Source organism: Acinonyx jubatus, chromosome E4 (assembly GCF_027475565.1).
Source record: "Acinonyx jubatus isolate Ajub_Pintada_27869175 chromosome E4, VMU_Ajub_asm_v1.0, whole genome shotgun sequence".
Lineage (NCBI taxonomy): Eukaryota > Metazoa > Chordata > Mammalia > Carnivora > Felidae > Acinonyx > Acinonyx jubatus.
Window position 1 is genome coordinate 61,057,257 of NC_069395.1, and position 25,649 is coordinate 61,082,905.

The following is a 25,649-nucleotide window of genomic DNA, read 5'->3' on the forward strand; positions in this document are numbered from 1 at the left end:
TTGTTTCACCACAACAGGGAATTGAAATAAAAACTAGTGAAGCAAAAATGTAAAGCATGTGGCACTATCTTTGGGATTGGGTGGCTGTAGACGCTGGGCTCTCATTCTCCCTCAAGGCTGGAGGAACAGTAAAGAAATTCCTTCTGGGCCCTGAGGAAGTAATGGTGGGATGTTTGGCCATACTACTGCCTGTATAAAGTAGAGAATAGAAAGGGGGCCTAATGGGTTTGTGGACCTGGATAAGGAGATCGATCAGGCAGGTCATCAAAGTGTCAGTGGTATATGGTAAACTTTGAGACAATGTAGAATCTAGAACAGTCTCTCAATTCAGCAAAATATTCTCAAAGTGAGAAATGACCTTAGGGTAAAGATGAAATGACAGATACAACGGTAAGATTCCCTGTCAAGACCTCAGGAAGACTAACAGTGGCAGGCGGTTCAGAGGCCCCCTTGGTCAGAGGAAGGGCTCTCGGCAATTTTAAAGATCAGGTCCTGAAGCACCTTGAGTCACAGTCCAAAGTAGAGAAGACCCACTGCCAGCTATCTGTGGGTCAGGGTTTTTGCCAGCAGAGTGGTTTACGACTGGATACATACTAAATCCACAAAGGTTTAAGGGACTGTACCATTTTTGGTTTAAAAAAGGACAGAGATGGTTTAAAATGAACAGAGGTCTCTGGGGCCTCAGATTTCTAGCAGCAGGAAGTCAACTGAGAAAGTGGGAAGAAACACAAGCTATTTTTTATGGAAAAGAAAAACCAACACAGGGGGAGCAAAGAGCTTCTGAGAACCATAGACTAGGAAAGCACCCCCAGGGAGAACTAGGTCCTAGCCCAGCAGCGTCACCTGCTCCCCCCACTCAGAAGACTGGCGGTGTGTGCTGGGCTGAATTTCAAAATTGCTATGGACTCAGGACTGGTCTGTGCTCTCCATTCTCCCCGTTAAACAAAAGTATCTGTTGTGGTTATCTCATCCCTGCCTCACTGTTGGGAGCATGTATTGGGAAGCATGTAGCTGGTCTTTTACTTCACAGGTTTCCAAATCAAGAGGAGCCCACTTGAGGAGCATCGTCCCGATCAGGACCTGAGGCAGACGAGGGGATCCTGGACTTCTAGCCTTTGTTGTAAAGGGACGAATGTTTGGGGGTGGGTGGTGAGGAGTGCATTTTGTATGTGGAAGAGATATGGATTGCTATGGCCGGAGTGGACTGTGGTGTATAATTTCCAAGGAAGCCTGTCAATAATCTTCCTCATTCCTGGATAGATGCCCTAACTCACCCTGGATCGTGACTTGCTTTGACCAACAGAATTGGGTGGAAGCAGCTTGGATCCCAGAGCCCGTGTCTTAAAAGGCCTCATACTTTCTGCTTTTGGCCTTTTAGGATATAAACACCCCATAAAAAGTTCAGGTTAGTTTACTGCGTGATGAGAGACATACAGAGAGGGGCACGGGTGACCCCTAGACATTCCAATCGCTCCTAGGTAAGAGGCTGGGAATGTGAATAAAGTCCTCTTGGATCCTCCAGTCCCAGTCAAGTCATCCCAACCGACACTATGTGAATTAGAGACGAGTTCTTTCTGCTAAATACTGCCAAGAATCATGAAGAATTAAGTGAGTGTTATTTGTGATATCATTAAGTTTTGGAATGATACATGCAGCAACAAATCCCTGACACACCTGTGTAAACAGGAGAGGTAGAAAAGTGCGGAACACAATCAAGAAATTTACTCAGTTCTTCTTTAGCACGCTTTTGTGGGTTTTGCTTGTTTTTACCTATTATCTGATATCCTGTAACTTTAAAATAGTATAATTGAGGGGTGTCTGGGCGGCTCAGTCGGTTAAGCATCCTACTTGATTTCAGCTCAGGTCATGATCTCGCGGTTCGTGAGTTCGAGCCTCACATCAGGCTCTGCACTGACTATGGAGAGCCTGCTTGGGAGTCTCTCTCTCCCTCTCTCTCTGCCTCTCCCCTGTTCATGCTCTGTCTCTCAAAAATAAATAAATAAACTTAAAAAACAATAATATAATAGTACAATTGAATAAAAGATTTCCAAGCACCAATGAGGTAGTGATTATAGGCTGAAATGCCAACACACATTATACACAGCAACAAAACTGATTTCATCCTTGCCCAATAATATAAAACTAATATAATAATAATATAAAAGCCAAGAATATAAAACTACACTGGGAAGTTTGATTCCACTATTAAAAAAAAAAAGTTGGCTCTGGGTCCTTAAGGCGAATTATGACACCGATTAACCAAATAAATGCCTTGGCAGTCAGGCACGGAGTTAGCACCACAAGCGTGCAGGTTGTGCACAGCAGAATTCTGGGTGTGCTGTCAACAGAGACCGTGATGTGAATGGCACCCCCTGAAGTGGTCCAAATCAGCAAAACTGTATAGAGAGCCTATCGTAGGCAAAGACGAAACATGAGTTTGCCCTTGAAAATCTGGCATTCTAGTAGGAGCTGAGGGACAGATGATTAACAATGGCACAGACATATAAATGTAATGATGTCCATGTACTAAAGAAAAGACCTTGAACCTGAGAAGTGAAAGCAAGAATACTAAGGCGTGTAAAATGCACATAAGTAAAATCATCCCACACATAGAGGGTGCGGCTTACCTGACATGCTGATGGATGACTGTGGTTGAGATCCCAATGGGAAGACACTATGTCAACAGACTTTTTGGCCATGTTGAGTAAATTCATCCAGCCTTGGAAAAGTGATAAGTGAAATGGTGCATTTTCTGAATAGTTAAGGCCTTCAGGAATATTTTCCACCAGGGCAATTCTTAGAAAAGATTTTGAAAAACAAACAAACAAAATCCAGTCAAATTTGGAGCCACAGATCTTTATACATGCATACACAGACATATGGAACATGCTCTTTTACTCTTTTCAAATATATATGTTCCTCATCATTCACATTTTCCACCAAAGGCCTCTTACATTTTCCCTATGCTAACTTTCCCAGTTCTGAGAGCTTAGGCTCCGTTTTTCCCCAGTTTTTGCTTGTATTTCAGAAAATCATGGTATATGTCTCTAATGTCCAGCTTCAAACTAGCCTTGAAAGAAAAATTCAGAGCTTCCTACACAAGCATCTTCCTCTAGTAATATATTCCTATTTTTCCAACAGTAATGCAATTTGAAATATAAGAGTACTTCTGTGAGCTACTGTAGGCTGTAAATTAAGTTTTGCATGTTTCCAGTTTCTAGTACAATGTTTGGCATATATAGAACTAATTTAGAAACTGAAATATTGTGAGTTTTATTACTATTAGAAAATAAAAATAAGAAATACTATTATTATTGCTTAACATCTCTACTGATTCTTCCCAGCTAAAGGATATAAAGAAATTCTTAAACCTGCCTATTGCAGGGTTTTATTAAAGTTGGAGATAAGGAATATATTCCATAGTAGCAATAACCAAACCTTAAATAAAATACAACAAAGGTATCCTAATAAATGTGTTTTTTCTTTTTATACTTCCTTGTATATGGACAACACATTCGCTGTGCCTGGCTCTGCTTGGTGCTGTGGTTGAGACTGTGTGGTTTCGCTTCTGACACATCAAGTTTTAATAAAGGAATGAACTCTTTTTTTTCCCAGTTTAAGACCTGTCAGCTCTTGATGGAAAACTTCATATTCATGAAAATACCTATAAGTGCTTCCCGAGCAGAGATCTGTCTCATTTACGGCTATGCATCCCCAGTGCTGGATACATAATTAGAGCTCAAGAAATACCTATGGAATGAATTTCAGCTTTCAACACAGAATCCAGCACTTCTCACTAGAACGGTTAGCTGCTTCTCTTAATGACACTTGTTCCATTCAGCCGTTTTAGAAATAAAAGCAATACTCTTAGTAAAATGTTCTTGTGCGTTTGATGATTATCACAGCCAGAACGGATGTGGGTATGTGACCCAGAGACATCCACAGTTCGGGGATCTCATCAGCCTGCCGCCATCCGCAATCAAATTTAACGTTTGTTGAGGCCTGATAAGCACAGGACAGGAGACTCGGAACTGACTGTGACAAATCTCCCTAGTCCTCTGAAATTTACAATCTAGAGAGAGAGAGCCTATCTCCTACCTAATAATTCAAGCAGGAAGTAGACCGCTACGAAATGGTGAAACAAGACTAAGAAGTTTAATTAGATAGATAATGCATCATCTGAAGTCCCATTGGCACACAGCAGGAAGGAAAAATTAATTCTGGTTGGAGGCTGGCGGCATCTGGAATTGGAGGAGTAGGACTGGAAATGAGTCTTCCAAGGTGGGATTTTATGGGTGAGCTGGAAGAGACAGGTGCTCCAGGTAGAGAGAGGAGCCTGTCAAACAGTGTCCTTGCCTCAGACACAGGAGCATGCCCGGTGGAGAGGGCGGGCAGCGCCTGCAGGGACCACACGGTGGCTGTGAGCCAGGAAGAGGAGAGCTTGGGCTTCATTTTGGTGCATCTGGGAGCAGCCAAGTTCATTAGGGGCTCACCCTCAGGCACACTGTATGCCACTGGAAGGTGAAAGAGGAGACCCAGAGATGGCAAGTCAGTGGAAAGAAAACAAGAAGTCTGGAATTTGATCAGTGGGAATGAAGAGAAGCATGCAATCAATGGAGGTTTGAGAAACCAAGTCTGAAAAGATTTAGTGTTTGATTGGCTTGAGGAGAAGGTGAAAGAGAAACAGGCAGGAGTCAAGGATGACAGATTTTCTTGCAGGACCGCCACGTTGTCTCTTAACCATCTCCCATGGTCTCCTTACATGGATTCTTGCCCCTCCAAACCATGTTCCATACCGCAGCTGGGTTAATCATTTAAAAACGTAAACTTAAGCACTCTGCTGCCTGATGAAAGCCTCCCATGGGCTTCCCCACTGTCCTTAGGATGATGTCTCCCCCCAGCCCCCTGACATGGTTGGCGAGTGTTCACCAGTCTGGGCCTGCCTCTCTGTGGCCTCACTGAACGCAAAGGCCTTCTGTGGCTTTTACACCAAAGCCACACTAGACATCGTTATCTCCTTTCCTCTATTTTCTCCAGACTTCGGCATTTCGTGTGCATCTTCCCAATCCTCATTCCTACACTATTATCTCTCAATTAACCTTTAAGGTCCTAATTTCAACATTAGTTCTTCTGATAGACTTCCCTATCCCCCCAAACTAGGCTAGATCTCCCTTATCACCAGCCCCTGCATGACCTGTTACTTCCCCTCTGTCCTATCCTGCTCCTAAAATTACTTGTTCAAGGCTGACTTCCTCTGATAGGTTGTAGGGTGCTTGAAGGCAGGGACCTGCTCCCCTGGTTCAGTTTTGTAGCCACAGTGCCTAACATATTGCTTAAGGCACAGGAAGTATCCAAACAATATCTGCTGAGTTTCACTGAAATTGGAACAACTGGAAAGATGGAAGGGGGCGGGGTCCATTGAAATTGACAAGGAACATGGGCAAGGAGGTAGACCAAGGGTCAGGAGAGATTATCAAGGGGAAGAAATGAAGAGAAAACTAGCTCAAAGCCTAACATGGGGGGAATGCCTACACTTCTCTGGTTGGTAGAGTGTGAAACAGATATGAAGATTCAGAAGGGACCAACAAAGAGGTGGGAAGGCAAGAGAGGTCCAGAAGAACACAGTGTTTGGGAAGCCGAGGTGAGACCAGGTCAAAAAGGTGGAGAGGGGATTTGTTTTTTTAAATCTATCTCAAAATCTTTGGCTGAGGTTGAAGTTGGATGTTTTAACTCTATCCACATTTAAAGCCCAACTGTCTGTGTTAATAGCATGAGGAAATGGCCCCAGATAATCAGCAATTTCAGTCTCCTCTATAACTACAGATGATATTTAGAAATCAAATGAGAGACAGTCCCTCCAAAAAACAAAACTGAAACACAATAGCCTCTACAAAAGAGAAGGGACTGGCTTCAATTTCACTTCAATATAACAGACACACTGAGGTATTAAAGAGGAGACTCTAGAAGCCCAGATAAACCAAATGGACAGGATGAGGGATGTGGAGTGACAACCCAACTGTAGTTGGTTGGCTCTGCACCATCCCTTCCTTCATGGCGTGCCCTGTGGCTTTCTGGCAGGTATACAAATGAGGATTCCCAATCTCATCTAGAAATCTCTAGACTAGGTATTCTTAACCTTGGATACATGAATAGAATTCATGGGACTCTATGAACTGGATCTTTACTTTCCCGAATCTCTAACTGAAGTTCAACATTCCCTTCAGTTATGAAGACAGACAATACCCCACCAGGAATATTAGAAGAACCCATGACTCTGTCACCGAGAATTTTCATACCATGGTACAGTTACAACAAACAGCTCAAATACTCATCACTACTTTGTAATTCTGGTGGTTGTTATTTCATGCATCAGTAGTGCACAATATACATTTTTATTTCACAAATTAAAAAAATATTTTGACAACTTTATTTCAACATTATTGGTTGCAATCCTATGTGTTTTAATTTCTGCATTTAAAAACATTATTCAAGGGGCATCTGAGTGGCTCGGTCAGTTAAATGTCTGACTCTTGGTATCGGCTCAGGTCACAAACAGTTCCTGGGTTCGAGCCCTGCATCAGGCTCCATTTTGACAGTGCAGAGCCTGCTTGGGGGATTCTCTCTCTCTCTCCCTCTCTCTCTGGCCCTCCCGTGCTTTTTCAAAATAAATAAATAAACTTAAAAAAATTAAAAAACATTATTCAAGGAAGGGTTCATCAGAGCGCTACACTGTGGAGTATGAAGCATTCCTCGGCCTGATGATGATGTAGAATTTTATAAAATTTCTGCATGTAAGAGACTCCACTTTGAAGTCCCATTTTCCTTTCCAACTAATGAACTCTTCAGCTAGCAGCTGCTCATAGAATTTCAACAGTGCAACTGGCGTTTGGATCATAGGAGGACAGTGAGGTTAATTCATACATGGAAGGGATAGTGTCATTTGATAGCACCAATAAAATCATCAATAAGTTAATAATCAGAAGCAGCTCAACTGGTCAGCATCAGATTAGCAGGTCCTTTTGTTTTCACTTCTCTTCTTTACCTAAATTATGTGATTAACCCCTCCTTCTTTCTCATATAAACCTCTTGCTTTTCCCACGTGACCACGATGCTTTTCTGGTTACTCCAGAATCTGTGCTCCCTGAATTGCAATTCTGCGATCCCCAGATAAAGTCCTTTGTTCTTTTTCTGTTTCTCTTTCTTTTCCTTGGTTGACATGCATCATCTAGTCTTTCTTTTTTTCTACTTCACAGACATTCTAATAATTTTTTCCCATTAATGAAGCCATAGAAGTGGGTAAGATTACCAAGAGAGACTTTTCAAGAGAGGAGAACTGGGTCAAAGCCAATTACAGAAAACATCTAATCACGTCTGGCTGGTAGAGAAAGGGGCCAGGTGAAGAACACAGGAATGGCCTGGAAACCCTGGAAGAAGAGGAGTGAAATTCCCTAGAAGCCAAGAAAGAACAAATTTATCATCTATTGTTGTTTTGTTGTTGTTTTTTTTTTACCGAATATCAAAGTAAATTTTGATTTCATGCTAAAAATAAAAATAGACACACCACCCCAGGTCTGGGGACACACTGGTGTGTGGGTAATGAATTCCAGGGAGAGCCCCTGCTCACCTCCTCACTTTCCCCTCTTCAAGTGACCTAGGGACCGTGATGGCTCCTCAGTGACACAGAGCTTGCCTTCCATGCCCATGTTAGAAGATGCCTCTAGAAACCAGCTTTGAAATGACTTATTTCTGGGACCTATCATTTTATTTCCTTTAACGGCCAATAGCTGGCTACTCTCCAGGGCGCGGATCTAATTAGCATACACGCAGAATGCATTTCCAGGCATTGACAGCCCTCTCTGTCCTCCTACTTGGCAAGCAAGGAAGTAGGCAGATCTCATTAAAATTCACCTTTGGGCAAATCCCTAGAATGCATGCTTGCACCATCTCGGAAAGAAGTATGCCCAAAGGCTGTAGCACTATTTCTGACACCTGACAACAAGGGGAAAGGCTGAATAGACAAAGACACAATACAGCTAAAACCTTTTTATACCTCTTTTTATGGTACTTGGAGATAACCTGCAAATGATTTGAACCGTGGGTCCAGGGAGCTCAAGCGGAATAAATACATTTTTAAAACGCGTTTTGCATTGTTAATAGATTTTAAAATAGAACTCTAGCTATTCTTATTAATAATATGTATTTATTCTCCAAACTTAATGTGATCACCAAGATTTCTTTTTTAATCCGGAAACAATAGTTTAGCTTCTTAAAGAACTATCTGTGCTTTCCTTCCACTAAGGTACCAAAAAATGTAGTCCCTGCATTTGCTAGCTTTAAAGCATGGCATGCGTAAGCTGGCAAATACAAGAATGTTTATGAATCTATTCTCACACTTGATTTGGGGAATATTATAAATGTAGTTTTATTTATTTATTTATTTATTTATTTATTTATTTATTTATTTAGAGAGCAGGCATGGGTGTGAGCTGGGGAGGACCAGAAGAAGAGGGAGAGAATGGTTTTTTTTAATGTTCATTTATTTATTTTGAGAGAGAGACAGACAGACAGAGATAATCCCAAGCAGCTCCATGCTGTCAGCGCAGAGCCCAACACTGGGCTTGATCCCACGACCATGAGATCATGACCTGAGCCCAAATCAAGAGTCGGAAATCAAGAGTCGGACACTCAACCACCTGAGCCACCCAGGCACTCCTGGAAACACTGTAGAGAAAATATTTCTCTACAGTGAAAATACTGTCTATTTTAAGAGTAAATGACTTATTATAAGGTAGACAAAAATGCAGCTTTTCCAGTTAGTAGCTGTGTGACCCTACACAAATGACTAACCTCTTCAAATCTGTTTTGACTTCTGGAAAAAGTTATTCTGAAGATTACAAGAGATAATAATCTCTATGAAGTGCTTTGCTCAGAGCCTGCTTCATAGTAAGCACTAAATAAAAGACATTTTTTTAATGTTTATTTTTGAGAGAGAGACACACACACACACACACAGAGTGCAAGTGGGGGAAAGGCAGAGAGAGAGAGAGAGAGAAAGAGAGAGGGAGAGAGAGAGAGAGAATCCGAAGCAGGCTCCAGGCTCTGAGCTGTCAGCACAGAGCCTGATGTGGGGCTCAAACCCACAAACCGTGATATCACGATCTGAGCCAAAGTCGGATGCTTAACTGAACCACCCAGGTGCCCCTAAAAGACATATTTTTAAAAATAACTTACAATCTGAAAACTTATAATTAAGAAAAATTTCTTGAGGTTCTCAGACTGATATAGCACAATTACTACAAAGATTTTACATATATTGGTTAAAAGGCCTATAAACTAGGACCTTTGTGACATCTTCAGAGTGAATGTCATGTACCTTTCATTGCCTACTGCAATGGATCACTTATTAGGACTTGATTATGTATGTAGGCACATGACAGTCAACTGGCTGACTTTCATTCCATACCTGTTAGCTGACCGGTGGCATTAATCAATGAAACTGAACAGAAGGCCTTAGCTCATCAATACAATTAGATGTGGACTCAAAGTAAAATGATCCAGATTTTATTCCCTCACTTTGGGTCATCTGGCTGTAATTTAAAGCCCAAGGTTGACAAGGCAGAAGTTAACCTTCTCAAAGTTACTAAAGTCTCTGGCATTGATGTAGAAGATAAGCTGCTACCCATGTGTCAGATTCAGTGGCCACCTCTAGACATGAAAACCATTGACACAGACCTATGTAAGTTTCCTTTAATGCAGCTGAGATATAGGTTTTATTTTCCTAAGATTTGGGGTCAAGGCGACTTTACCTGTGAAAGATAGCAGGAAAGATACCAGTGAGGTCTGGCTGGCTAACAGTGTCCTGATAATTCTTAATCTGGTATAGGGATTGACATTGTGGAATACTGAAATGACCAGTGAAGTAATTGCTAACAGTTTTAATACTTTTTTGCCAACTTCTGATTTTGAAAAATTTCAAATCCACAGAAAAGTTGCAAGAGGAATAGAGCATAAATATATTTGTTGCAAGAAAGAATGCTGTGCATACATATGAAAGGACACATACATACCCACACCTTTTAGAAAACCATTTGAAAGTAAGTTGTAGGCATCAGAATAATTTATCTCTGAATCTCCAGCATGTTTCTAACAAAGAAGCCATGTTTCTTTTTTTTTAAATTTTTTTTAATGCTTACTTATTTTTGATAGAGACAGACAGAGAGAGAGAGAGAGAGAGCACAAGCAGGGGAGGGGCAGAGAGAGAGGGAGACACAGAATCTGAAGCAGGCTCCAGGCTCCGAGCCATCAGCACAGAGCACGACGTGGGGCTCAAACCCACGGACCATGAGATCATGACCTGAGCCGAAGTCGAACACTTTTAACTGACTGAGTCACCCAGGCTCCCCAAGAAGCCATGTTTCTAAATAAATGAAAAACGGGGTGCCTGGGTGGCTCAGTCGGTTAAGCATCTGACTTCAGCTTGGGTCATGATCTCACAGTTGGTGAGTTCAAGCCCCACATTGAGCTTTGTGCTGATGGCTCAGAGCCTGGAGCCTGCTTCGGATTCTGTGTCTCCCTCTCTCTCTGCCCCTCCCCCACTGGGACTCTCTCTCTCTCTCTCTCTCTCTCTCTCTCTCTCTCTCTCTCTCAAAAATAATAAATAAACATTAAAAAAAGTTTAATAAATTAAAAACAATTATCACATAGGCAATTTAATAATAATATGGTGGGTTATCTAACATTCAAATTTCCCCAGTTGTACCAATAAGGTCCATAAAGGATAAACCCAGTTTCTTTCTTTCTCTCCCTTCCTTCCTTCCTTCCTTCCTTCCTTCCTTCCTTCCTTCCTTCCTTCCTTCCTTTCTTTCTCTTTCCTTCCTTCCCTTCTTCCTTCCCTCCCTCCCTCCTTCCTTCCCTCTCTCCCTTCTTTCTTTCTTTTTCTTTCTGTTATGTTTTTAAGGATCCAAGATCCAATTAATGTTCACTCATTGTATTTAGCTGTCATGTCTCTTTAGGAGAAAAAACTAGCCTTTTTTTGTTTTGTTTTCCTTGATATTGATGAATTAGAAGAACCTAGGTTTAGTCATTTCTCTAAATATTGCTCGACTTGATGTGCTTGACTGATGCCTCATAATTAGATTTAGGTTAAATATTTTTGGCAGGAACACTACCTAGATAATGTGTCCTTCTAAGTGCATCACATGAGGTGACACATGATATTGGGTTGTCCCACTACTCAAGATGCTAAGTTTGGTCACTTTGGGAAGGGAGTGTCTGCCAGATTTCTCTACTAATCAGTATTTTTTGTCCTTCTATAAGTAACAAATAACTTGTACAGAGGTACCTGTAGATGGCATAAATATCCTATCCCCTAACATTTCACTCGCTGATCTGCCTTCCATCCATTTCTAATTCTTGACTAAATCTACCTTGTTGATAACTTCCTATCATTAATTCTGTATTTGTTATTTGGTATTCTTCTGTAAGGAAAGGCTTTTCCTTCTCCGAGCACCCATTTTTTTAAAAAATTGTTTTATTAGTATGGGCTTATAGATTCTTGTTTTTTTGTTTTTGTTTTGTTTTTGTTTTTGTTTTTTTTGAGACAGAGAGAGAGGGAGAGAGAGAGAGAGAGAGAGAGAGAGAGAGAGAGAGAGAGAGAGAGAGAGAAGACCTTAAGGAGGCTCCATGCCCAACACGGAGCCTGACATGGGGCTCAGTCTCAAGACCATGAGATTATGATCAGAGTTAAAATCAAGAGTCAAACACCCAACCAACTGAGCCACTCAGGTGCCCTCACTTTTTTAATTCCAAGTGTTGTAATCTATCCCATCATTATTCATTGTGATGCTCACATTGTTGCATATATTGTCAGTGGAGGCTCCTGTAAATTGTCTCCTGTGTCCTTTTGATGCCTCTTTCAGTTTTTGAATACTTTTAAATTTTTTGTCACTTAGATGTTTCATTTGAATTAACTTTTTTTTACTGTTTATTTATTTTTGAGAGAGAGAGAGAGAGAGAGAGAGGGAGAGAAGTGCGGGGGAGGGGCAGAGAGAGTGGGAGACACAGAATCCAAAGCAGGCTCCCAGCTCCAAGCTGTCAGCACAGAGCCCAATGTGGGGCTCAAACCCATGAACAAGGAGATCATGACCTGAGCTGAAGTCGGATGCTCAACCGACTGAGCCACACAGGAGCCCCTCATTTGCATTAACTTTTAAATTGACCTCTGAAGAAACAGCTGCAGAGAACATGACGGTGACTTTGAGTAGGCAATAGCAGATCCCTGTTTCTATAAATCTAGAAAGATCAGATATAAGCCTTATTAATTCGACGCTTATAATTGGATTAAGTGAAGAGCACTATAGCTTTCTTTTTGGAGACAGGCAGGAAGGCAGTAGAGGAAGTATTACAATTGTAGCTATTATCCTTTGTCTGCATATTATAGTTTAAAAGTACTTCCACAATCAGGGCACCTGGGTGGCTCAGTCGTTAAGCATCTGACTTCAGCTCAGGTCATGATCTCGTGGTCCATGAGTTCAAGCCCCACATCAGGCTCTGTGCTGACAGCCCAGAGCCTGGAGCCAGCTTCAGATTTTGTCTCCCTCTCTCTCTCTCTCTGCCCCTCCCCACTCATGCTCACTCTCTCTTTCTCTCTCTCAAGAATAAACATTACAAAAATTTTTTTAAGCACTTTCACAATTAACATTACACATCACCATCAACGAGCAATCCTGCGAGAGCGGCATGAGGGTAATAAGGCTCCAAGCAGCCAGATGTCATTCAGTTAGATGGAATGCTACAGACCTGGGATGTAAACTCAGTTTTGTCTGAGCTCAAGTGCATTTTACAACACTAGATTAGGTACTGGGCTTATCCTGAGAGGTTTGAACAAGCGCACCTTGGGTCCCTGGAGGGAAAAAGTGGACTCAGGTCAGGAAGCTGAGGCTGCCACCCTAGAGAGAGAGGTCAGTTTAAGTCACAATCCCAGTCTTGTTCAGAGAAGAGGGGAAAGCGTGACTGGTAGTTTCCCCATGCTCCTTCCTGGTTGTATACTCCACCCGGTCAGTCCACCTTGATAAGAGGATCTAGTGACAGGAAGGCACACTTTCCTTGGCTCGATATTTCCAGATGCTGACCCAGAAAGAAAAAAAAAACAAACAATCAGGGGAGAAAGAAGCATGAGGAGGATGAAGACAAAAAAGAAAGAGGGAGGACTTCCGGGGAAGACGTAGAAGGGTAGAAGGAGCAGAAGTGTACTTTGTCCCACAGACACACATATTAGTGGATACAACCCAGAAAAGAACCCGAAGACTGCCAGAACAAATTCTCTAAGTAAAGGAAGAGGAGAGGCCACATGGAAGAGGGTAGGAAGGACAGAGATGCAGTAGGGAGCAGAACTGTCTGTGGGAGGCAGGAACCTGCAGGCATGGAGAGGCGAGAACAATAGACCCTCAAGTCAGGGAGCCTGCAGGGGGGACACAAATCCCCATAACATTTGGCTTTGAAAACCAGAGGGGCTGAATTCTGTGACTCCTTACAAACAACAAGACTTAAAACCTGGAACTGTTTAAAATGATGCTTATTTATTTTTGAGAGAGAGAGAGCATGTAAATGGAGGAGGGGCAGAGAGAGGCAGGGGACAGAGGATCTGAAGCGGGTTCTGTGCTGACAGCAGAGAGGTTGATGCAGAGCTCAAACTCAAGAATGATGAGATCTTGACCTGAGCTGAAGTTGGAGGCTTAATGAACTGAGCCACCCAGGTGCCCCCAAACTGGAACATGAATAATCCAGCCAACTGGGTTTCGGGAGAGCCAGGAGGATGAGAGGAAGCTGAGTCCCTGCCCTTAAAGCAACAGCACAACAAACAGATACAACATAGAAGCAGCAGTTTGAAAAACACCTCGGGCATATGGGAGGGAGATTTGAGACAGACATCCTTGGAAGACCTCTCCAGGAACAAAGGAGTTGGCAGGTGCAATTTCTCTCCCCTGTCCCCCAGTATAAGCACACATGCACCTGCAGGAACAAGCACAGCACCCACACTTGCTACCTAACTTGCTTATACTATATGCTGACCCCCACGATTTGGTAGATCCAGCCCCTCTTGCAGATCTACCCCATCCAATATATGCCTTTGGCCACAGCCCATCCGAAGTGGTGCCACAAGGCTGGCAGTGTGCAAGCGACCCCCACAGGGGCCATCACCACTCGAGAGTAACTCCTGCCCTGGGGACATGGAAAAATAACTACACACGCCAGTCAGACTGTGGCCCCTCCCACCAACAAAAGCTTCTCAGAGGACAACACAGGTAAAGTGCCCTGTAGTTCAGGGCTATTACATCTCTGGCAAACATCTTTTCTGACTCAACTCAAGCCCAAGGTGGCCCCAGACTGGCCTACTAAGATCACAGGGACCAAATCCTGCCCTTAAGAGGCAAAGAGAACCACTGCAGAAAACTGGACTGAAGGCAAAAGCAGCACGGCAACAAGAACAGGGTGCATACAACACACAAAGGAGACAGCCCTGAAATGTCAGGTTCTGGTGAACAGGAACACAGCACTGCAGAGAACTACAGGACCTCTTCTTCACAAGGCCACTACTTTCAAAAGCAGGAGATGGAATTGACTTCCTTAACTCAGAGAAATAGACACAGAGTTAGACAAAATGAGGAGACAGAAGAATATGTCCCAAATGAAAGAACAAGACAAAACCACAGCAAGAGAAGTAAACAAACAAGATAAGTAATCTGCTATATAGACAATTTTAAATAATTATCATAAAGATACTCACAGGCCTTGAGAAGAGTGGAGGACGTAAGTGAGACCCTTAACATAGAGATACAAAATATGAAAAAGAATCAGTCAGGGGCACCTGGGTGGCTTAGTCAGTTAAGCGTCTGACTTCAGCTCAAGTCATGATCTTGCTTTTTTGGAGTCTGAGCCCCACATCAGGCTGTCTGCTGTCAGTGTGGAGCCCACTTGGGATCTTCTGTCCCCTCTCTCTCTGCCCCTTCCCCACTTGCTCTTTCTCTCTCTCAAAAAAATGAATAAACATTAAAAAGCATCAATCAGAAATGAAGAACTCAATAAATGAAATAAAAAATACGCCAGATTTAATAAATAGTAGACTTAGAGGAAGCAGAAAAACGGATTAGTGACCTGAAGGACAGAGTAATGGAAAGCAATCAAGCTGAAAAGGAAAGAGAGAAAAAAATCATGCAAAATTAGAACAGACTTAGGGAACTCAGCAACACCATCAAGCATAATAACATTCTTATATGGATCCTAGAAAGAGAAGAGAGAGAAAAGGGGGAGGAAAGTGTATTTGAAAAATATACCTTAAACCTTTCCAAATCTGTGGAAGGAAACAGAAATTCAAATTCAGGAGGCACAGAGATCCCCCAACAAAATCAACCAAAGGAGGTCCACGCTAAGACACATACTAATTAAAATGGCAAAAAGTAGTGATAAAGAGAGAATTTTAAAAACAGCAAGATAAAACAAAAACAGTTACAAACAAGGGAAACCCCATAAAACTATCAACTGGTTTTTTTATCAGAAACTTTGCAGGCAAGGAGGGAGTGGCATGATACATTCCAAGTGCTGAGAGGAAAAAATCTGCAGCCAAGAATACTCTATCTACCAAGGCAGTTGTTCAGAACAGAAGGAGAGATAGCGTTTCTCATACAAGCTAAAGTTAAAGGAATTCATTACCACAAAACCAGCCCTACAAGAAATGTTAAAGGGGAAGATTTGAGTGGAAAGAAAAAAATCATAAGAGTAAGAAAAGGCAACGCAAAAGCAATAAAATAAGTATATCTATAAAAAGCAGCCAAAAGACTCACAAAATAAAAGTATGTAAAGTATGACACAACATAACAAAAACGTGGGGAGGAGAGAAGTAAAGAATGGGTTCAAACTTAAATGACCATCAACTTCCTATAGACTGCTATACACAGAAGATGTTATATACAAACCTAATGGCAACAACAAATCAAAAACCAATAGTAGATATATAAAAAATAAAGAGAAAGAGATCCAAGTATTAAACAAAAGAAAGTCCAGTGACATTGACAGAAGAGAGCAAGAGAAGAATGGTACAGAGAAGAACTACAAAATCAATCATAAAACAAGTAACAAAATGGCGATCAATACACACCTATCAATACTTATTTGAATGTAAATGGACTAAATGCTCCAATCAAAAGACATGGATAACAGAATGTATTAAAAAAACAAGACCCTTCTACATGCTGCCTACAAGAGACTCATTTCAGACTTAAATATACATGTACACTGAAAGTGAAGGAATTGAGAAGTATTTATCATGCAAATGGATGTCAAAAGGAAAGCTAGGGTAGCAATACCTATATGGGACAAAATAGACTTTAAAACAAAGATTGGGGATGCCTGGATGACTCAGTAAATTGAGTGTCTGACTCTTGATTTCAGCTCAGGTCATGAGCTCACAGTTGTGGGATTGAGCCCAACATTGGGCTCCACAAAGAGTGTGGAGCCTGCTTGAGATTCTCTCTCTCTCTTTCTCTCTCTCTCTCTCCCTCTGCCCCTCTTCCCAGCTCATGCACTCTCTAAGTAAGTATATAAACAAACAAATAAATAAATAAATAAAACAAAACTGTAACAAGAGACAAAGAAGGGCACTATATAATAAGGGGAACAATCTAGCAAGATGTAACAATTTTACATATTTATGCACCCAATATGAAAGCATCCAAATATATAAAACAGTTAATAACAACCATAAAGAAAGTAATTGATAGTAATACAATAATAGAGGACTTTAGAACCTCACTTACACTGATGGACAGATCATCCAAAATAGAACATCAACAAGGAAACAGTGGTTTTGAATAAATGTATTTAACAGATATATTTGGGACATTCCATCCTAAAACAACAGAATACAAATTCTTTTAAAATGTACATTCAATATTCCCCAGATCACATTTTAGACCACAAAACAAATCTCAACAAATTCAAAAAGATCAAAGTCATACCATGTATCTTTTCTGATCTCAACACTTTGAAACTAGAAATCAACCACAAGAAAAAATCTGGAATGAGCATAAATACATGGAGATTAAATAACTACTAAAGGGAAGTTTATAGCACTATAGGACTACTTCAAGAAGCAACATGGATCTCAAACAATCTAACCTTACATCTAAAGAGGCAGAAAAAGAACAAAATCTCAAACCAGTAGAATGAAGGAAATAATAAAGATTAGAGCAGAGATAAATGAAACAGAAATTATAAAAATAATATATCAGATCAATGGAACCAAGGGCTAGTTCTTTGAAAAGAACAACAAAACTGATAAACCACAAACCTGTCACTCCAAAAAATAAAGAGAGAGAGAGAGAGAGAACTCAAATAAATAAAATTAGAAATGAATACTTATTCAACAACCAACACCACAGAAATACAAAGAATTATAAGAAAAAAATTATGAGAATATTATGAAAAATTATATGCCAAGAAATTAGACAACCTAGAAGAAATGGATGAATTCCTAGAAACATATAACCTCCCCAAAGTGAACCAGAAGGAAATAGAAAATTTGAACAGACCACTTACCAGCAATGGCATTGAATTAGTAATCAAAAAATTCCCAACAAATAAAAGTCCAGGACCAGATGGCTTCACAGGTGAATTCTACCAAGCACTTGAAGAAGAGTTAATACCTATTCTTAAACTACTCCAAAAGATAGAAGAGGAAGGAAAACTTCTAAAATTCATTCTATGAGGCCAGCAGTACCGTAACACCAAAACCAGATAAAGACACCACCAAAAGAAAGAAAGAAAGAAAGAAAGAAAGAAAGAAAGAAAGAAAGAAAGAAAGAAAGAAAGAAAGAAAGAAGAACAGAAAAAAAAGAAAAAAGAAAAGAGAGAATTACAGGCCATATGTCTCATGAACATAGATGCAAAAATCCTCAACAAAATATTAGCAAACCAAATCCAACAATATATTTAAAAATCACTTACCACAATCAAATGGGATTTATTCTCAGGATACAAGAGTGGTTCAATATTCACAGATCAACACCACATCAATAAAAGAAAGGGGAAAGCAATATGATTATTTCAATAGATGTAGAGAAAGTATTTGACAAAGTATATCATACATTTGTGATAAAAACCCTCAAAAAGTATGTTTAGAGAGAACATACGTCAACATAATAAAGTCCATATATGAAAAATCCACAGTGAACATCATCCTCAATAGTGAAAAATTGAGAGCTTTTCCCCTAAGGTCAGAAACAAAACAAGGATGTCCATTCTCACCACTTTTATTCAACATAGTACCGAAACTCCTAGTCAAAGCAATTAGACGAGAAAAAAGGAACAAAACGCATCCAAAATATAAGGAACAAGTAGAACTTTCACTATTTGCAGATAACATGATACTATATATAGAAAACCTGAAAGACTCCACCAAAAAACTACTAGAAATGATAAATTAATTCAGTAAGGTTGCAGGATATAAAATCAATTACACAAATCTGTTGCATTTTTACACACTAATAATGAAGCAGCAGAAAGAGGAATTAAGCAAACAACCCCATTTACAATTGCACCAAAACCAATAACATACCTAGGAATAAACTTAACCAAGGAGGTGAAAGACCTATATTCTGAAAACTATAAAACACTGATGAAAGAAATTGAAGGCAGCACAAAGAAGTGGAAAGACATTCCATGCTCATAAATTAGAAGAACAAATATTGTTAAAATGTCTGTACTACCCAAAACAATGTACAGATTTAGTGAAATCCCTATCAAAATATCACCAGCATTTTTCACAGAACTAGAACAAATAATTCAAAAACTTATATGGAAACACAAAAGACCCTGAATCGCCAACGAAATCTTGAAAAAGAAGAACAAAGCTAGAGGTAAAAGAAAAATAAAACCAAACTATTGGGACTACATCAAAATAAAAAAGCTTCTGCACAGCGAAGGAAACAATCAACAAAACTAAAAGACAGCCTACTGAATAGAAGAAGATATCTGCAAGTGAAATACCAGATAAAGGGTTAGTATCCAAAATATATAAAAAACTTCTACAACTCAACACCAAAAAATAAACATTCCTATAAAAAAATCAGCAAAAAGACACGAACAGACATTTCTCCAAAGATGTATACATGGCCAATAGACAAATGAAAAGATGCTCAAAATCACTCATCATTAGCGAAATGCAAATCAAAACTACACTGAGAAATCACCTCACACCTGTCAGAATGGCTAAACACAAGAAACCACAAGTGTTGGCAAGGATGTAGAGGAAAAGGAAGCTCCATGCACGGTTGGTGGGATTGCAAACGGGTGCAGCCATTGTGGGAAACAGTGTGGAGGTTCTTTAGATAATTATAAATACAATGACCATACTGTTAGTAATTCCACTCCTGGGTATTTACCCAAAGAACACTAAGACACTAAGTTAAAATGATATATGCATCCATATGTTTATTTCAGCATCACTTACAGTAGCCAAATTATGGAAGCAGCCCAAGTGTCCATCAATAGATAAATGGATAAAGAAGAAAGTGTCATATATATATAACTATCTCCTGAAGTAGGATATCCCAAAATGTCAACTTCATATTTCTAAATAAAATTTTTGTAGACAATTTCTTATTTATATAGCTAGCTAATTCATTATATTTTTATAACATGTAGACATTTAAAATGTAAGTGTATTCTGGGGTGCCTGGGTAGCTTAGCCACTTGAGCTTGAGCATCTGATTCTTGATTCTGGCTGAGGTCATGATCCCAGGGTTGTGGGATGGAGCCACATGTGGGATTGGCGCTCATGCTCAGCACAGAGCCTGCTTAGGATTCTCTATCTCTCCCTCTATCCCTCTCCCTTGCTCATGCGTGCTCTCTCTCCCTCTAAATATATATAGACACATATGTCTCATATGTCTCCAAGTGTTTCTGTGAGTGGGACTGGTTGATAGATGTTCTCATGTAGCTTTAAGAATCTTGACTACACATAAGTATCCACAAATAACCGTTATTCAGAGAATTAGAACTGTAACAAGATATTCTTTATAAACACCATTGTTAAATATAACCTAATGTTCTTTTTTTAAAGAAAAAAGTAGAACTCAATGCCCTGCCTTTTGATATTTTCCCAATGTTAGATATGAACAAAGAAGCAGGAAGTTCAGTGATAAAGAGCCCCTGTTCTCAAAGACCTAAAGCAGATAATTGAAAACAAGAACAACCTTGCATTCAAGACAGTTATTACCCTTTGATACTCGGCAAAATAGCAACTATACTATCACCACTGCTATAATTGAACAACATTTATTGAGTGCTTGTTTTGTGTCAGGCACCATGTTCAGCAGATTTACTGACTCTATTAATTCATGCTTACAATAATTCTCAGAAGCAAGTACTGTTATTATTCCCATTTTATGAATGAGGAAATTGAGACCCAAGGAGTTTAAGTAATGGTGCAAGGGCACACAGCTAGGGAGTAGTAGAGTCCAGACATTAGCCTGGGTAGTGTGACTGCATCCAGACAGAGGTAGGAGATGCCATTTTCCTTCTACATCCTCAATACATCTTCAGTGAATCAGGTCCGCAGACACCCAGGGGCACAATGTCCATGACAGCAAATGGTAGAGAGACCAGCAGACTCCCGTTCTGTTAGGATTTATTCTTACCCAGTCAGTTTTTCACAAACATGCAATCCCTACTCAATCATATTCTTTGAATAAAAAATTCAGGACATAATCTGTCCAGCAATTCTGGGTCACTTATTCATCTCCCATTGGACTGTATTTGTGTAGAGCCAGGTGCATAATGTGCTCTGTCCCCAGTGCTGAAAAGCATACCTGACGCAGCCCTGGTCTCCTGGGGTGCACAGTCCTATAGGTGGAGGGCACAGGTAATACATGAGCGAGCAGACAGAAGAAAAGATGGGGTAAATGAGGGAAGTAAACGGGACCACGTGGTAGAGGTCACAGGGAGGGCTGCTTGTTTAGGCTGGCAGCCAGAGACAGCCCTTCTGAAGCTGTAATGTTGAGCTGAGATGCAAATTTAGGGGGCAGAGTGGTCAGGGCAGAAAGGACTAACAGTCGAGAAAGAATCAAGGCAGGAATGAGGATGGAGTGTGACAAGAACAGCAAGGAGGCCAGTATGGTGAAATCTAGGGAGTGAAGTGGAGAAGGACAGAGCAAAGGTCAAAGGGGTTGCCCACTGCTAGATTATGCAGGAGATGAAAGTATCCTTTTCCTCCACTCTTTTAAGTTCTTGGCTGAGTCTCAAAAGACAGATTAACTAGGGGAAAGCATGCAAATTTACTTAATGTAAATTTCACACCACATGGGAGTCTTCGTAAGGAAACAAAGACCCAAAAACATGGTTGAACCTGTGCATTTTTATATTAGGTTTGATGAAGACTGAGTGTTTGATGAAGCTGTGGAACATGTGATAGGACAAAGGATATGAGGTACGTGTAGTAACTTGGGGGAAACCCGCAGAAAGCCTGTTCATTTAGACACCTCTCTGTGTCTTTCATCTTTGGAGATAGGGACGCTCCTTTCCTCGGGTATCAGGAGGGCACAAAGGATATGAGGTACGTGTAGTAACTTGGGGGAAACCCGCAAAGCCTGTTCATTTAGACACCTCTCTATGTCTTTCATTTTTGGAGATAGGAACGCTCCTTTCCTTGGGTATCAGGAGGGCACTACTCACCCCAGGGTGCTATGACCTGCTTTGGGGAAGATCAGAAAGTCCTTCCTTCACATGCTGCTTCTCAAATTGCCCCAGCTTAAAATATTCCCTATGCCAAGATGCCCTATTCTGAGGTAGTGTGTGCTGAACCCCAGGGATTACACAAAGTTTGTGAACATCCCATCACGATTTACACTAAGTGTGAAGGGAAGATATGAAGTGGATTGGACAGGACAGGAGTGGGCCGTTATACGATTTGTCTTTTCAAAAGGATATCCTGACTTTTGTAACTTCCCCACAAGAACCACGGGGGCTGCATGGGGATGAAGGTCACAGCAGGAGACAGGGGAGAAGACACTGCAACAGTTTAGAGCCTACAGGAAAGATGATGGTGGCTCGAAATAGGAGGGAAGTCATGGAAAAGGAGAAGAGTGCAGAGATGCATGACAGACACTGAAGACAAAGCATATAGGAATATGGGTACTACTGGAGGAAATTCTTCTGCCCATTCTTGTTGCCATCTCCAGGCTCAAGGGGGCTCCATTGGGTGGTGTGACAAAACTTTGCATTTCTCCAGACCATTACTCACCCTGTTCCTGGAAAGAAGTGAATTACCTAACTAGGAGATGGACAAGGAGTATTCAGCTTGACTCCTCACCTCTTCTCCACCAACCACAGCCTTGCCTAGACAAGCCCCTTCATGTCCCAGCTCGCCCTAGACAGTGCTGGCTGCAACTGGGTGCTAAGCCTGCTTGATTCTGTGGTTCAATCAGGAAGACCATGTGATCTCACATTAAGTTACATCTCCCAATGCAGACTTGATCCAAAAGGAGATCATTTAACCTCCACCTGCTACTCCTTGTCAGAACTGTCAATTTGTTCAGGAAGAAGGATGTTATTTATTGAGCCCCCTCAGAGACCCTTATAAGTAGAGTCTGGACATGAGTTGGGATTCTAAAGTATTCAGTTCCTCTGTGTATTTTGATGGAATGAAGGACCATGGGTCAGAATCTAGGATGAACAAATACAATAGACAAAATACACTGAGAAAATGTTCATGACTGCTGTTAGTCAAATGCCTTGTTTGTTGACTCAGGAATCCCAATTCTATTTCTGAAAGAGAACTCATGGCTAGTATGACAAATATGTGCTTCTGATCCCCACTCCATGCCCAACACAGGCACTGAAAATCAATCACAACATTCTTTCCTGGCTTTGCCTTGGCCTTAAGATGCCTCTCAGGCTGGTCCTCCAAGTACTGCTAACAACTGGGGTTGCAGACAGGATGAAACCGAAGTTAAAAGTTTGAGGCCAACCAGAACATAAAGCTAATTACATTTTCTAGCTAACCCAAACTTATTTCACTTTGTTGAGCATATTTCTAAAATGGATAAAGACTTTTTTTTTCTGGAATTCGAACACACTGAATAGAATTTTTTTTATGATTTTAAATTTTGCCCTAGGACCCTCAAATACTACTTGGTAGATGATATAAGAAGTTAGTCCAACACTGTAGAGTTCAAGATTTACTCCTCGATTTACTTTAAGGTAAGTTCATGACTCACTTTTTGGATTCAAGTTGTCTCTTTAAAGCACAGTGAAATTTTTAGTAATTGAAGACTTACCAACAATTAGTTCTAGTACTTGTTTTCAAAGAAAGGGCCAAGAAAAGGTAGGACTGCCATTCATGTCTTTAGTAGTAGATGTTATTTAGTAACTATGAAGCTGGTAAGCTTTGCTCTATCATTGCTCGGGGCTAGTGTTAAGTTCATTTCCATGAGTGGGAGATTATATGCATTTTTTCCCCTTCTTTCTCTGTCTTGAATCTCAGCAAGTCTCAGACTTTGAGGCCACATTAATAAATCTCATTATTTGGCAAATTCTTTTTTGCCCACCATAGGCTATGTCAGATTAATGAGTCTCCCACTGATACCAGCTAAAGGGTAAGCTGCCTGGTGGCCACCAAAGAGCCCAACACCTTGTTTGGGATAAAGTCTCTGCCACAAAGGGACTCCTCAAAACTTTAAAATAAGGCAGACCTGGGAAGGGCTCCTCAGAGGAACACAGCAGCTTCCTGTTAAGGAAAGTTGTATGCAGCTGATAATACTTCTAGAACCAAAGAATAACTTTCAAAAGCAGGTGAAGTGTCAACCCAGTGGCCCATGTGGAGGTCAGCAATGGTAAATCACCAACTGTAAATCCTGAGTTCTCCACAGGGGGCCCTGTGGGCTGCAGAGCATAGCTGCTCAGCAGAGACAATTCGGGCAGCTATATTCCAAGTCCACCAAGGGCGGGCAGCATCATCTGGCACAACATGTGCTATTTCCAGAGGTTTAAAATAGTTTTTCTAAATGTGTCTTTTCACAGTCCGAATATGGCTTAAGTTTCTTCTGAATTGAGATACTAAAGGGGATGAGACAATTTTGTAATGACTTTTGTGGGGAAAGGGTTGCAAAGGGCACAAGTCACAGCAGGGGACCGATTGATTAGAAGACCATTGGGTGGAGACTGGGGGAAAGGTGATGGGGACTTATATCAATTAATCTAGTTTTGCAAGATTCAAGGAAACTTCTTCCAATTTTTCAAAGCATTACATGTATAGATCAAGAGAATGCAAATGATACAGACGATCCCCATGTAAAGTTTAAGACTCTCGCTCTGTCTTCCAGCTCCCTGGCACAGGGTCAACACTGTAACCAGTTGATATTTTCTGCAACTAAGATATTTCCTGTGTACACATTCATTAACTTACCTACTCTCTGTGTTTGGACCTTTCAAAGCTTGCATATTCAAAGCATGCAGTATGCAGAAGGTATCAATCCTTCATTGTTGCCTGGAGAAAGTCAAGACCTCATGAGAGGTCCAGTTCAGGATCAAAAGCAGAGGCTGCCCATGAGCTACTTCCCTTTCTATATTTTGCTATCCCACCCCCCTGAACTGTTAAAGAGAGGATGCTGTGTGTCCCCTAGTGGAAAAGAACAGGGAAGTGACTCTGAGAAACACCAAGGTAGAGAGGAGAGAGTCCCCATGATCAGAGAGGGTGACAAGTCAGTGGGTCTTGCAAGCAGCACAGGACCCACCACGTGGCCCCAGGCCTGCCTGGGAAGGTCATCTGTTGGACCCAGGGAGGCTGCACCCTGGGCCCTGGAGTGCCACTGGTCCCACGTAGTCCCCAAAGTGGAAGGGCAACGAGGCTGTGCCAGTGGAGCCTAGAGGTAACCAGAGCAGACAAGCAGCATTACCAGAGGGGCTTCCTGATGGTGTGGGGCTGGAAAGCCTCCAGGATATTGTACAATTTGGGGCAGTTGGTGCTAAGACCAAATGCCTGGTAGCCATCCGCCTGGCAGGCCAGTGAGGATTTGGTTTGATTTGATGATGTGAATGGAATTTCTTTTATTTATTTTTTTAAGTTTATTTATTTATTTTGAGAAGGGTGAGAGAACGTGAGCAGGAGAGGGACAGGGAGAGAGAGAGAATCCCAAGCAGGCTCTGCACCGCCAGCACAGAGCCTGATGTGGGGTTCAATCCCATGAACCGTGAGATCATGGCCTGAGCCAAAATCAAGAGTCAGACACTGAACCAACTGAGCCACCCAAGCGCTCCTGGAATTTCTTTCAAATCTGAGTTTTGGGCTAAGATGTAAACCCGAGAATTTGGTCTTCTTCTAGTGGGTCAGACAGATACTGTGACTTAGAACCATGCTCTAGCCCACAAAACTTACATTCCAGGAATTTCTTGGGCTTCATATGGAGCATCCTTCAGCTCTGACTGGCTCATTGTGGCAGGGATCAGAGGCCACAGTATGAAACTGCTCTGAAAGCAAGAAGCTGTGGTCTCTGACCAGTGTTATTTGGAACATGACCTGTGCCTGTCTGCCTACACACACCTGTCTAAGTCAAAAAAAACATAAAAAATTAAACTTTAAAATGTTCCACAAAGACCAC

General features: G+C 41.2%; 1 protein-coding gene across 4 annotated transcripts in view; it reads right to left on the reverse strand.

Moving 5' to 3' along the window:
* PLD5 (phospholipase D family member 5) overlaps positions 1–25,649 on the reverse strand; it is a 416,641-nt gene that overhangs the window by 181,483 nt on the left and 209,509 nt on the right. For all 4 annotated transcript variants that reach the window (XM_027046397.2, XM_027046399.2, XM_027046400.2 and 1 more), the window contains one exon: positions 2,628–2,796. In XM_027046397.2, the coding sequence (XP_026902198.1) occupies positions 2,628–2,796 (169 nt within the window). The remainder of the gene's footprint in view (positions 1–2,627; positions 2,797–25,649) is intronic.